The sequence below is a fragment of the Podarcis filfolensis genome, assembly GCF_964270895.1.
Source record: "Podarcis filfolensis genome assembly, chromosome: 3".
Lineage (NCBI taxonomy): Eukaryota > Metazoa > Chordata > Lepidosauria > Squamata > Lacertidae > Podarcis > Podarcis filfolensis.
Window position 1 is genome coordinate 1,704,637 of NC_139606.1, and position 12,865 is coordinate 1,717,501.

The following is a 12,865-nucleotide window of genomic DNA, read 5'->3' on the forward strand; positions in this document are numbered from 1 at the left end:
ATTGCTCCTATTGTAATGTTAGAAACTGTTGGGTTATGGGCAGCTGGTGCTAAAGCAAAAGTCAGTAACAATGTTCCTAACATTTGGCTTTTAAATGGCATATAAAAGGCCTGCACAATTTGTGGCCCACGAATTCTAAAAGCATTCTGACAGATATTTATAGGAGCCCAGCAGAAATTGCTCTTGCTGCTCCCCTGGTACTGCAGAAACATGGGCTTGTGTAAGGGATGCTTTCAAGCCATCTGCAGGCCACAGGACACGGATATCGAGCTTTCTTTCGATTGATGTGCCACACATTTTACAGACATGCCCCCATCCTGAAGTTATATACATCAGAGTTCACAAGCCTCTTTTACTTGACAAGCCCCTCTCCCAATGGAGGAACAAACTCCCAGTGGCTGCATTTTGTTGTGACTGTTTCACCTCCTCTTTCAGAAGCCTCTGCAGGCTGGTTGTTGGGAATCCCAAGTGGGGAGAGTGTTGCTACACTCATGGGCGTCTGGTTGGCCACCGTGTGCTGGACTTCATGAGGCCTTGGCCTGGTCCAGCAGCGCTCTTCTTGTGCTCTTACGTTAAGTGTGTGGCTACTTCTGAAGTGTACGCTTAGAGACAAGGCACTTCAGTGCCCCCCAGATGTCGCCCCTAACAATTGCCCTCGCTGCCTGGGGCTGATGGAAGTTGAAGTCTCACAGCTTCTGGAGGGAAGAAGGGTGGAGGAGGCTGGCCTAGTGGTTAGAGTCCAGGACCAAGGGAGACTCAGGTTCAAATCTTCACGATGCTCATTAACCTTGGACCTGTCACTTTGCCAGCCTGTGTCCTCTGGCTCTAGCCCCCAGTGCCCGCCCCCCCGTTTGGAGATGCCTAAAGAGGCTATTATTTCCATTGCTGTTAAAACACTTCCTACCAACTCTAATTTTTTGCTAATTATCACTGCTTTAATAAAAGCAATAAAATATAGAGGGAATGAATAGGTGTGTAATATCCAGTTGTTTTGAATGAAAACAGCACATCTTCCCCTCATTTCCAACAAATATTGCTGATTTGAATATATGTGGTTTGCCAGTTTTAGTAGAGTCATGCATCAAACAATACAAAATAATGTGGAAATTCTCTTTTAAAGTAATGCATAGATAGATATTTGGCCCATTACAAAAAAAATGTTTCCATTGAGAAATAGAATCTGAAATTTCTGTACCTTGCAGTTTCACTATCTTGAGCTAAATTGGTTAGCCGATCATTCAACATCCCATCCTTGTCTAATGATTTTTCCCTCCCCAACAAAGTCATTTCCCAACATTTCTATCTCTTAAATCTATCTCTTTAACCTATCAGTTAAGTCATTATTATTACTTTTACTTAAGTTTATTATGTCAATGGGCTTGTAATTTTAGTTAACCAAGGTTGTAGTTTTACTTTTGGCCTGAGTACTGAACATTTAAAAGTCATCTCAATGAGTCCTTTGGTCCTTCTAACCCAGTAATGGTTACAGGCTGTGGCTATTTAAGATCTCAGGCGCTGGTTTTTCGTAGCTTTGCTTCCTGTTATCTTTTAACTGAAGAAGCAAGTGACTGAACCAGAGACCTTCTGCACACAGAGTACATGATCTGCCCACTTGAAACCCCGTCCTTGTTCTTGCTGTCCCCTAACTCTCCTTGTATCTCTATCTGCCCTAAATCTTATTTGCCTGTTTTGCCGCTAGCCTTCCTTTCTTGCCTAAATATACAGGTCTCCACTGCAATATTTATAGACCACTTTGGTCATTCTTTTTGGTGTATAATTCAACCAAATTAATAAAGTCTTGCTGGCCGGAGCAGACGGAAGGGAAGGGTTTACAAGGGGACTAGAGAAAGAATGATGGAGGAGGCTCAGCAGCAGTTTACTTTCAAGCCTCAGGGTGCTGACCTGTGAAGCAGCATCACTGGACGGGGAACTGGCGTCCCTAGCAGGAGACATTCAGAAGACTTTAATCCAGGCAATCTATTGGTTGTTTTCTTGTAGTGAGAATTACACAGTCAAACCTCGGCTCCCGAACATCTCCGTTATCGTACGTTTTGGCTCCTGAACGCCGAAAACCCAGAAGTAACTGCTCCAGTTTTTGAATGATTTTCGGAAGCTGAATGGCTTCCGGGGAGTTTTTTCTTTTTTCTCCATTGACTTTGCCGACCGCCCTTTGATCCTCGGTTGTCAAATGTTTCAGAAGTCAAACAGTCTTCCGGAACGGATTTCGTTCAGCAACCGAGGTTTGACTGTAGTAGTGCAAAGGGACAGGTATTTGGCTTTGGATGCAAAGGTTTCAAGACATGGAGAGGTTCCATCCTACTATTGCAATTGCTGCAATCATTCACAATAGTTTCCAGCAATTTTACTTTTTCTGTTCACACTTGTGCTTGCATGGTGTCTGTGTCCCTGCTATCTGCATGCTTCTAAACTGTAGTGCCAGTTTTTGTGTCATGATGCTGTGATGGAAGTGAAGCTCCTGGAACTGCATGAGGCTAAGGAGAAGGCAGAGGTCATTCCACAACAGTAAATGTCACAGGGATCATTTGACATTGCATCCCAAAAATATACTGGAGGGATTTTGCAGAAGGTCAGCAGAAAGCGCTCTTTCTCATGATAGGAAGTTCACGGTCACGGTCAGTTTGGTAGACAATTGCATGGTATAGTCATTTGGTGAGTGGACTACTCTGAAGTAAATGGCAAATGTTTCCTTTGGCTTCAAGTGAGGGAGCATGAAATTCCAGTTCGGCAAATATGCTAGGGGAGAACGTTACTTCTTAACATGCACTTTTCACTAAAAAAACATAAATAACTGATAGAAAACATTGCTGTTTTATTGCTATAGTGTAGTATGTTTGGCAGACCTGATTTTGCAGACGCTGTCGTAATCTGCAAGGGATTCCCACATGACAGGGCTCATGTTGCCAGCCTTCATGTCACGTTTGCAGACATTTTTGCAATACAGGGTGTGCAGGACTAGCAGATGCTAGCAAGTGTGCCCTGGGGGAAGGGGGGCTGGAGTCTGACTTGGGAGAGGGGGCCAGGGAATTGTGGGTACCTGTACTAGCCAGGAGGCAAAAGAGAGGCGGGGGAAACTTCAGAGTTGGAGGATGGAGCCCAGGATGGGTCAGAAGAAGAGGAGGAAGAGGCAAGTCAGGCAAGGGAAGGGCTGGGTGCTTCCCCACCCTCTCTTGCACCACTGTCTCCCAGAACCAGGAGGGGATTGAAGGGGGAAGAGCAGAGGGAACTTCCATGCAGGGTAGTCTCTGGCTAAGTGCACACAGCCTGTCTGCGGCAGATACATAAACTGGTGGAGGGGAAGTGGCCCCCTGTTGCTGCAACTGCTCCATAGAGCGCAGACCCAGGAATAGCTGTCTAGATGCTCGACGTGTGTGTGTGTGTGTTGGGGAGGGGTGTTTGGAGCCACAGGAATGCCTGGAAGTGTCCCCTTTTGGCTATCTGCTGTGTGCATTCCTTTGGCTGGGCAGTGGCTCAGAGTTGGCCTGCCAAGAGGCCTGGTGCCTGAAGCCAGCTCCCCATTCAAAGGACATGACCAAAGCAGCACTGGCCTCGCTGAGACAAGAATGTGAACATGCTGGGGATGTGGGCTTGGGACAAGAGATGGATCTTCAGGATGAGATTTGGAAGGCTGCAGTATCCAGGCAGGATGGATCAGCACCTCTTCTTTCAAAAATTAAGCAAGGATACACTGTGGAAGTGACTTCTCTAGCGGTATTTCAGAAATAAGTGTAATTGCCAACAGCAAAACCTTCATTTTTGAATCCATTGTTGTAAACCGTATTTCTTCTGGAGTTACAACTTTCAACACTGCTCTGCACTGTATTGATATATACTGTGCAATTAACAAAGTTCCCGTTACTGTGATGACAGCTGGTAATGAATGATATATCTTGCAAGGACTCCATGGGAATCCAGTGCATTTTTTTATTGTTTATGGGGAAGTACCATAGTTCATTTCATACAAAAGGTCCCAGATTTGATCCCTGACACCTCCAGGTAGAGCAGGGAGTGTCCCTGTGATGAAACTCTGGAAAACTTATCAGCCAAAGGCCTAGTTAAAGAGGACCATTAAAACCAGCCATTTGAATTGGGCCGGAAACTACAGTGGTACCTCGGGTTAAGAACTTAATTCGTTCTGGAGGTCCATTCTTAACCTGAAAGTGTTCTTAACCTGAGGCACCACTTTCACTAATGGGGCCCCCCGCTACCCCCACACTGCCAGAGCACAATTTCTGTTCTCATCCTGAAACAAAGTTCTTAACCCGAGGTACTATTTCTGGGTTAGAGGAGTCTGTAACCTGAAGAGTCTGTAACCCGAGGTACCACTGTAATGGGCAGCCAGTGCAGTCAGGACAGGATCAGTGCAATATGCTCAAACAATCTTGCCCCAGTGAGCATTCAGAACAACAGTTGAGTTTACCGCATTTTCCCATGTATGAGACGACCCCTATTTTTGTAAACCCAAAATTAAGAAATTAATATTTTTAAACATCCACAGAACAACTTTTATATTTTACTAAATATTCAAAGCACTGGCACAGGCGTAGCAGCCCCTGCAGGCGCCTGAGGCGGGTTGTGTGTGTGCACATGTGGGCAGCAGCAGAGCAGGCCCCACAAACACCTGAGATCGCCCAAAGTTCTGGAAGGACAGTGGCTCCATGCCCTGCAGCCCACGTGCCACTTGGTGCGTGCGCGCACACACACACACACACACACACACACACCCTGCCTTCCTATGCTAATGAGCACCAGTATATTTAGTGGTAAGTGTGATGATTGGAGCATTCACCATCCGTATATAAGACAACCCCCATTTTTGACTAATTTTTTTTAGCAAAAAACCATTGTCTTATACACGTACAAATATGCCACTTTATCAGAAGCTGAAAGTGGCCAAGGAGATGATGGACTATTAGATGACAAATGGAAGCTACAGGAGAAGAGAGTAATGGAGTGTGCTTCTTGGGGGTCCATCTGCCCTTACCTGTGCATTGTAAGCAGGGCTGCATTCCTCCCTAGAGGTTGGCCTTGGACAGAAATGCTGCTATTGTTTGCCCCTGTTTTTCTAGTTCCCTGTTCCTTTTGTGATGGACAACAGGCATGTGGTGCGAATGTTTTCCTTTTTGCTGCTGAAAGGGCAGATTACTTCACACAGATGTGGACGCATATCAAAAGAATAAATATTCCTCCCTCTGTCTGTTGTAATGAGCCATTGTTAGAGATTATTATGCAAACTGGGTTCATTTGGTGTTTTAGTCATAGTGGCTGATCATTTGACACCTGAATAGAAAAGAGTTGCACTGTAGAAAATTCTCACAGGTTGTGGGAGCCCCAGGAAAGCGAGTTTCAGTATTTTTATTAATCTCTACTTTCTTTTCAGAACATCATCTCCTGATCATTGCATGGTCAACATCTTTTACCTCTCACTGTATATCTGCCTATTCTCTATTCTACTAAGCTTTGGCTTCAAGCAAACACTAGCTGAGTAAAAGAAATTAGTTTTCCACCAACTTCTGTCCCAACACAAAATGTCATTTCTGGAAGAGGGAGGAGGAGAATCACAGAATCATAGAATTGGAAGGGACCCCAGGGTCATCTACTCCAACCCCCTGCAATGCAGGAATCTCAGCTAAAGCATCCATGACAGATGGCCATCCAACCTCTGCTTTAAAACCTCCAAGGGAGTCCACAACCTCCCAAGGGAGACCGTTCCACTGTCTAAAAGCTCTTACTGCCAGAAAGTTCTTAATGATGTTTAATTGGAATCTCCTTCCTTGTAACTTGAAGCCCTTGGCTCAAGTCCTACACTCCAGAGCAGGAGAAAACAAGCTTGCTCCATCTTACACGTGACAGCCCTTAAGATATTTTAAGATGGCTATCAGACATCGTCTCAGTCGCCTCCTTTCCAGGCTAAACATACCCAGCTCCTTCAACCTTTCCTCGTAAGTCTTGGTTTCCAGACCTGTGACTATCTTGGTTGCCGCCCTCTGTGCATGTTCCAGCTTGTCAATATCATTCTTAAACTGTGGTGCCCAGAACTGGACACAGGACTCCAGGTTTGGTCTGACCAAGGCAGAATAGAGTGGTATTATTACTTCCTTTGATCTGGACACTAGACTTCTGTAGATGCAGCCTAGAATAGCATTAGCTTTTTTTTTGCTCTTGCATCACACTGTTGACTCGTGTTAGGCTTGTGGTCCACCAAGACCCTTAGATCCCTTTCACATGTACCACTTGTAAGCCAACTAATAGCTCTGTAAGCCAGCTGTCCCCTGTCTTATATTTATGTAGCTGGTTCTTCCTGCTGAAGTGCAGAACCTGACCTTTGCGCCTATTGAAATTCATTTTTTTAGTTTGGGCCTAGTTCTCCAACCTGTTAGGGTTGAATCGTGATTCTGTCTTCTGTGGCATTAACTACCCCTCCCAGTTTGGGATCATCTGCAAATTTGATGAGCATTCCCTCAATTCCTTTGTCCAAGTCTTTTATAAAGATGTTGAGCAACAATGGGCCCAGGACTACGGTCCCTGCAGCACCCCACATGTCACTTTCCCCCATGATGACTAGGAACCATTAATGAGTCCTCTTTGGGTTTGGTCAGTCAATCAGCTACAAATCCACCTAAAAGTTACCTCATTCAACCCACATTTTATCAGCTTCCTTGCAAGAATATAATGCAAATTTTTGTCAAAAGCCTTACTGAAATCACTATGTCCACAGCATTCCCCTGATCAATGAAGCTGGTGACTCTATCAAAAAAAGAAATGAGATTTGTCTTGCACAGGGGTAGTCAACCTTTTTATACCCAAAAGTAAGAGACTGGCTTCATTATTACCAGATAAATGAAGTTTTCAAACAGGACAGGAAAATTGGTTTCCAGGTGGAGAGATCAAAATTAGAAACAGAATTGTTGGAACCCAATACTAAGAATTTGTCAAGAATGTATAACTTGCTGTTGAAATGGAATACACAGGATGAGATGGTTAAATCAGCTATGATTAAATGGGCACAAGACATTGGTCATGACCTTATGTTTGCTGACTGGGAACAGTTATGGACTACCGGTATAAAGTTTACGGCATGTAATGCCTTAAGAGAGAACATTATGAAAATGATTTATAGGTGGTACATGACCCCAGTCAAGCTTGCAAAAATCTATCATACGCCCAATAATAAATGCTGGAAATGTAATGAAACTGAAGGTACTTTCTACCACCTTTGGTGGACGTGCCCAAGGATCAAGGTCTTCTGGGAAATGATCTATAATGAAATTAAGAAGGTACTTAAGTGTACCTTTCACAAGAAACCAGAGGCCTTTCTCCTGGGCATGTTGGGCCAATTGGTGTCAAGGAAAGATAGGACGTTCTTTATGTATGCTACAACAGCAGCAAGAGTTCTTTTAGCAAAGTATTGGAAGACACAAGAACTACCCACGCTGGAAGAGTGGCAGACGAAGGTGATAGACTATATGGGACTGGCTGAGATGACTGGCAGAATCCGTGACCAAGGGAAAGAGACAGTGGAAGAAGATTGGAAGAAATTTAAAGTTTATCTTAAGAACTGTTGTAAAATTAATGAGTGCTAAAATATCATGGGTAATGTAAAACAGAATTGCAGTGATAAATAATTGGGTAAGAGAAAAAAGATTAAAGAAATTGAATTATAAGTAATTGAAATTAGGGGTTGCTGGAAAAGTTTAAAACAGGGATGCAGAAAAGGGAGGTATGGGGAAGTCGTTGAAATAAGGTCTAAGAAAAAGAGGTTATGAAATTATACGTGTTTATATGTTTGTTTGTTTATGTGTGTTGTTAGTTGTATTGTGTTTTAATATATGTTGGAAAATCAATAAAAATTTATTAAAAAAAAAAGTCAACCTTTTTATACCTACCACCCACTAATGCATCTTTCTTGATGGTAGAATTTCTTTACCGCCCCCCAGCGCTCGATGGAAGGAGGATTCAGCTTGTGGCGTAGAACCCCCTACCGCCCACCCAGAATCCTGAAACGCCCACTAGTGGGCAGTAGGGACCAGGTTGACAACCCCTGGTCTGGCATAACTTATTTTTGAGACACCCATGCTGAGTCTTGGTAATCACAGCATCCTTTTCTAAATGCTCACAGACCGACTATTGAATTATCTGTTCTAGGATCTACCCTGGTATCAATGTCAAGCTCACCGGTCCATAGGTACCTGGGTCTTCTCTCTCCCCCCCCTTTGAAGATGGAGACAACACTTGCCTGCCTCCAGTCTGCAGAACCTCACTTGTTCTCCAAGAATTTTCAAAGATCATAGACAAAGTCTCTGACATTACATCCACAAGCTCCTTTAGTACCCTTGGATGCAGCTTATCAGGCCCTGGAGATTTGAATTTATTTAAAGTAGTGAGGTGTTGCCTTACTACCTCTTTTCGTATCTTGGGCTGCAGCTCCCTCCTTCCATCATTTATTCTGTTATCACCAGGTTGGGCATTGCTTTCCTTTTGGGTGAAACAAAATAAAAAATTTCCTTCCAGTAGCACCTTAGAGACCAACTAAGTTTGTTATTGGTATGAGCTTTCATGTGCATGCACACTTCTTTCATGTCTAAACCACAGAGCCTAGGACTTGCTGATCAGAAGGTCGGTGATTCGAATCCCCGCGACGGGGTGAGCTCCCATTGCTCACTCCCAGCTCCTGCCAACCTAGCAGTTTGAAAGCACATCAAAGTGCAAGTAGATAGATAGGTACCGCTCTGGTGGGAAGGTAAACGGTGTTTCCGTGTGCTGCTCTGGTTCGCCAGAAGTGGCTTAGTCATGCTGGCCACATGACCCGGAAGCTGTCTGTGGACAAACAGCTCCCTTGGCCAGTAAAGCGAGATGAGCGCCACAACCCCAGAGTCGTCCGTGGCTGGACGTAATGGTCAGGGATCCCTTTACCTAAGACACACTTAGGCTGTGTACACACTACCAACTGGAATCCTGATTTTCCTGAAGGAGCCTCCACGAGCTCCTTCAGACAGTCGCAAGGGTGATGGGGATGACAGCTGGAGTGCTTGTTTCTGCACCCTCTCCCTCATGTGTAATAGTTCTGGATTCATAGAATGCCTGAGGGCTGTTGTGTGCAAAGGTTTGGCCATCCTCTAAGGGAGCATGATGCGGGACCTGTGTGACATAGCCCCTGCTGCACAGCCTCTCCTGCGAGGGATGGCCTCATGGTGGGGATTCCATGTTGCTAGAAATAGGATAGCAAAAGACAACCCCTGCCTGGACACAGCACCCAAGTTATTTTGGCTCCTGAGGCAGAAAATCCCATGAGACTTCTCTGTGGGAGTAAAACTACAACCACAAGACTAAATTAAATAACTAACCATTTGCTGACCTTCATGGCACAGGCCTCAGCTGCCCCACTGGCTAGGACTGCGTCCAGAATTGTGCCAAACCCTGCTTTGTCATGGTGACAATGAGGGGAGATGGGGCAGTGGGTTTTCAGAACTGTTTCCACCCTTGCTCCATTGAGCTCAGTGAGTGAAATGTGCCTTTTGCCTGACCTGTGGTGGTGTGGTCAGGAGCTCAAGGGGAGTGTACATACATGCAGCCATCATTTTATTTGTGTGCTGCGTTCCCACAGTCAAAACCATGCTCAGGGTGGCTTATAACAAGGGAAAAAATGCATTTCAAAACACAACTAGCCATAAACAATAAATAAAACATCAAAAAGTACACAACCAAACTGAACAATTTCCACACAAATCATAATATACTAAAAATTAATATCAATAACAGCAACACCCCCTCCTCAAACACACCCACCCCACCAGCAACACCCGAGCCCAAGATTCTGCTGAGTGACCTCAGCCTTTGTAGCTGGAGTCAGTCAGGGCAGCCCCTGCCCAAGCCAGCAAGGCAGGGAGGAGATCTTCCAGGACTCACAGCCAAGGTGGGTGTAAGATCTGGGGCAAATCTCCTCCTCCTCCTCTGCTCCATCCACATCTCTGGCCACCAGTGCAGATGTGCTCCCGTGTATCTCCAGTGGTGGTGGGGGGTCTCTCAAGTGCCACCCACACAAAAGGAATCCTATATTCCCCCAGCCAGTTCATCTTTATAGGCATGCACTCTTAGGCTTCAATCGTAAAGATATTACTTGGATGTAAATCCCATTGAAATCAGTTGGACATATTTATCAGGAAATGTTTCGGACTGGAGTGCCAGAGTCTATGCTTGTTTCTCCCACGAGCAAAAGGTTCTTGCTCAGTATTTGCACTAGCTGCAGATTCACCCGGCTTCTAATACGGCAAGTAATGTAATGGAATTTCAATAAATAATTCAAGCTTATCTCCAGTTACATTTTCAGGGTTAACTTTCAGCACCTGACTGCCATTATTTTTTGCTAGCTGAATTTTGTGCATAGAGGTATGGAAATTTGGCTGAGGGTCACCAACATTTATGAGGCTACAGGCATAACCAGATTACTGATCCCAGTCTATAGATTTTAAAGAGAAATTTGAATTCCAGATGTGGATAGCTTTCTATTTTACATAAACTCAGTTGAAATTATCTTGCAGTAAGTTTTAGCTCCTTGTTATATTGGTATTATTCATGTTTTATGCACCTGGCTTTTTGTGTTTTTACTTGGTGTTTTATTGCTGTTTTACTGTATTGTATTCACAATATGGCTGCAAGGGGCCTTGAGACCATTTAATAAACAAATAAACAAATTATAGCATCTCATTTCCAGAAACTTCTCTTAGATTTGTAGCTGTACTTCAATGAAAAATACTGTGCTCTTCTTATCATCTGACGATGTTAATTTGCCACATCTCCCATAACGGTAGTTCAATTTCCAAGCAACTGGGTAGTATTAAACTAAATTAATGTGCAAGCAAAACGGCTTCTGCTTGTGCAGTGAGACTTCCCTTCCTTCTTACTGTGCTCACTTGGTACCATTTCCAAATCTGCTGGGGGTGGGGGGCGGGGAGAGAGAGGGGGGAAGTGTCCTCTTGCACAAATCAAAGTTGTTCCAATTGCACGAACTGCTACTTAACACTATGTTAAGTGTTTAACCTTGGTTTTGAATTGGAAGCATTTAATCAGAAAAAGTTGCTCAGATTTGTTGGTGGGTTGGTGCGATGGCAGGGAAGGCCAGATCCCTGTGAAGAAGAGACTTAGTGAAAGCTATGCAGAAGATTGTGTTGAGATGAGAAACCTTTGGGAGGGCCAGGAAAGCTGATTTTCTTAAGGAGACACAAATACATGTGTTTAAGAGTCCTGGGGGACTTCTATAGCTCGGCCTGCACAACATGCAGAGCCAAATTCACTTCACTGGCCTTGGTCTACGTCTGGAGACTTGCCCAGGACTGCAGACTCAGCTGCCAAGCAACTGGCAAACTGCGTATGTGGCTGGTGGGCGACCTTCACCTGGCAGGGTCACAAGTTGTGCAGGTTCTGCTGTGGTTCCCAACTGTGTAGGGAAGCCAAGGGAGGAAGCACAGGAGCCCCATACTCCCAAAACAATCTGCGTTTGCAGTGGGAGAGTGAAAAGATAAGTCTCTCACCCTTGTGTGTTGCCTTCCCAGTAAGAATGGCACCCGCCATGTAATTATTTAAAGAAAAAGAAGACTCAAAGCTGCCATGTCCAGTTTGGCCCTGAAAAACAAAGTACGAGAAGTGTGGGAACAAAGTGGAGCTGAGCTGGTAGGAGGTGGATGGAGATGGAATCAGCAGCTTGGAAGAACTTGACAAGGATTTTGGGTGGACTCAAACTGGCATTGTGATGCTTGCAGTGATAGGAAAAATACACCCCCAGATAATTTTCTTCTCTATTTCTTATTTCCTCTAGGCTGGTGTAGATGGTGAAAGCATTGGGAACTGCCCTTTTTCACAGCGTCTCTTCATGATACTTTGGCTCAAAGGGGTTGTGTTCAATGTCACCACAGTTGACCTGAAGAGGTAAAGGATCTTGATAAAAAATATTTGATGAGACACAATGGCGTTCGTGTTTTCTTGTGTTTATTTATAAGAATTATAATAAGCCTGCCTTTTACCAAAGAATTATGTAAACCTGCCTTTCACCAAATGGTTCTACACCTGGGTAAAATTGGATTTAAAGACAGTATGAACAGCCACAAAAACCATGAACCATAAAATTATCAGCATTTAAAGCCCGCTGAACCAGAACTGACTGGCAGACTATTGCTCTGCCAGCAAAAACTTAACAGCACCACCTCAGAGGAGAGGTAATTCCAGGGAAGTTTGTAATGGTTGATGTTTTCTTGCATTTTAATAGTGGCTGGGGCAACCCAGTCAGATGGGTGGCATATAAATAACAAATTTATTGCTATTGTTATTAAATGGGGCTTTGCCACACGGGAAGCCCCCTCCCATGGTGGAGGGAGCAGCAGCAGAGCTCTCTCAGCTGGTCTTAATGCATTAGCAGGTCTGTGAGGGAGGAGATGTTCTTCAGAGAGCTGTACTCTTAAGTCACTTAGGGCTTTGTATGTTAACACCAAAACCTTGAGTTGGGCTTGGAGCATATTTGCAAACAGTGCAATTCTTTCAAGACCAGTGTCATCCAATTGGCCATACCAGTTAACATTCTGGCCACTGCAATAAGTTCCAGCTGCAGTTTTCAAACCGTCTTCAAGGGCAGTCCCACGTAGAACGCGTTACAGTAGTCTGATCTGGAGGTCACTAGAGCATGGGTTACTGTGACCACATTTATTTTTGACCACAAATGGCAGTAGCTGGTGAACCTGTTAGAGCTGGAAACCAGCACTCCTGGCCACTGAAGCCACCTGAGCTTCAAATGTAGGAGGTGGCTCTATGCACCTGCTCCTTCAAGGGGAGTGCAACCCCATCTAGAGCAGGACCCCTT

General features: G+C 44.5%; 1 protein-coding gene across 3 annotated transcripts in view; it reads left to right on the plus strand.

The window, feature by feature from the left end:
* The window catches only part of CLIC5 (chloride intracellular channel 5), a 58,558-nt gene that overhangs the window by 22,083 nt on the left and 23,610 nt on the right, over positions 1-12,865 (plus strand). For all 3 annotated transcript variants that reach the window (XM_083606686.1, XM_083606687.1, XM_083606688.1), the window contains exon 2: positions 11,831-11,940. In XM_083606686.1, the coding sequence (XP_083462812.1) occupies positions 11,831-11,940 (110 nt within the window). The remainder of the gene's footprint in view (positions 1-11,830; positions 11,941-12,865) is intronic.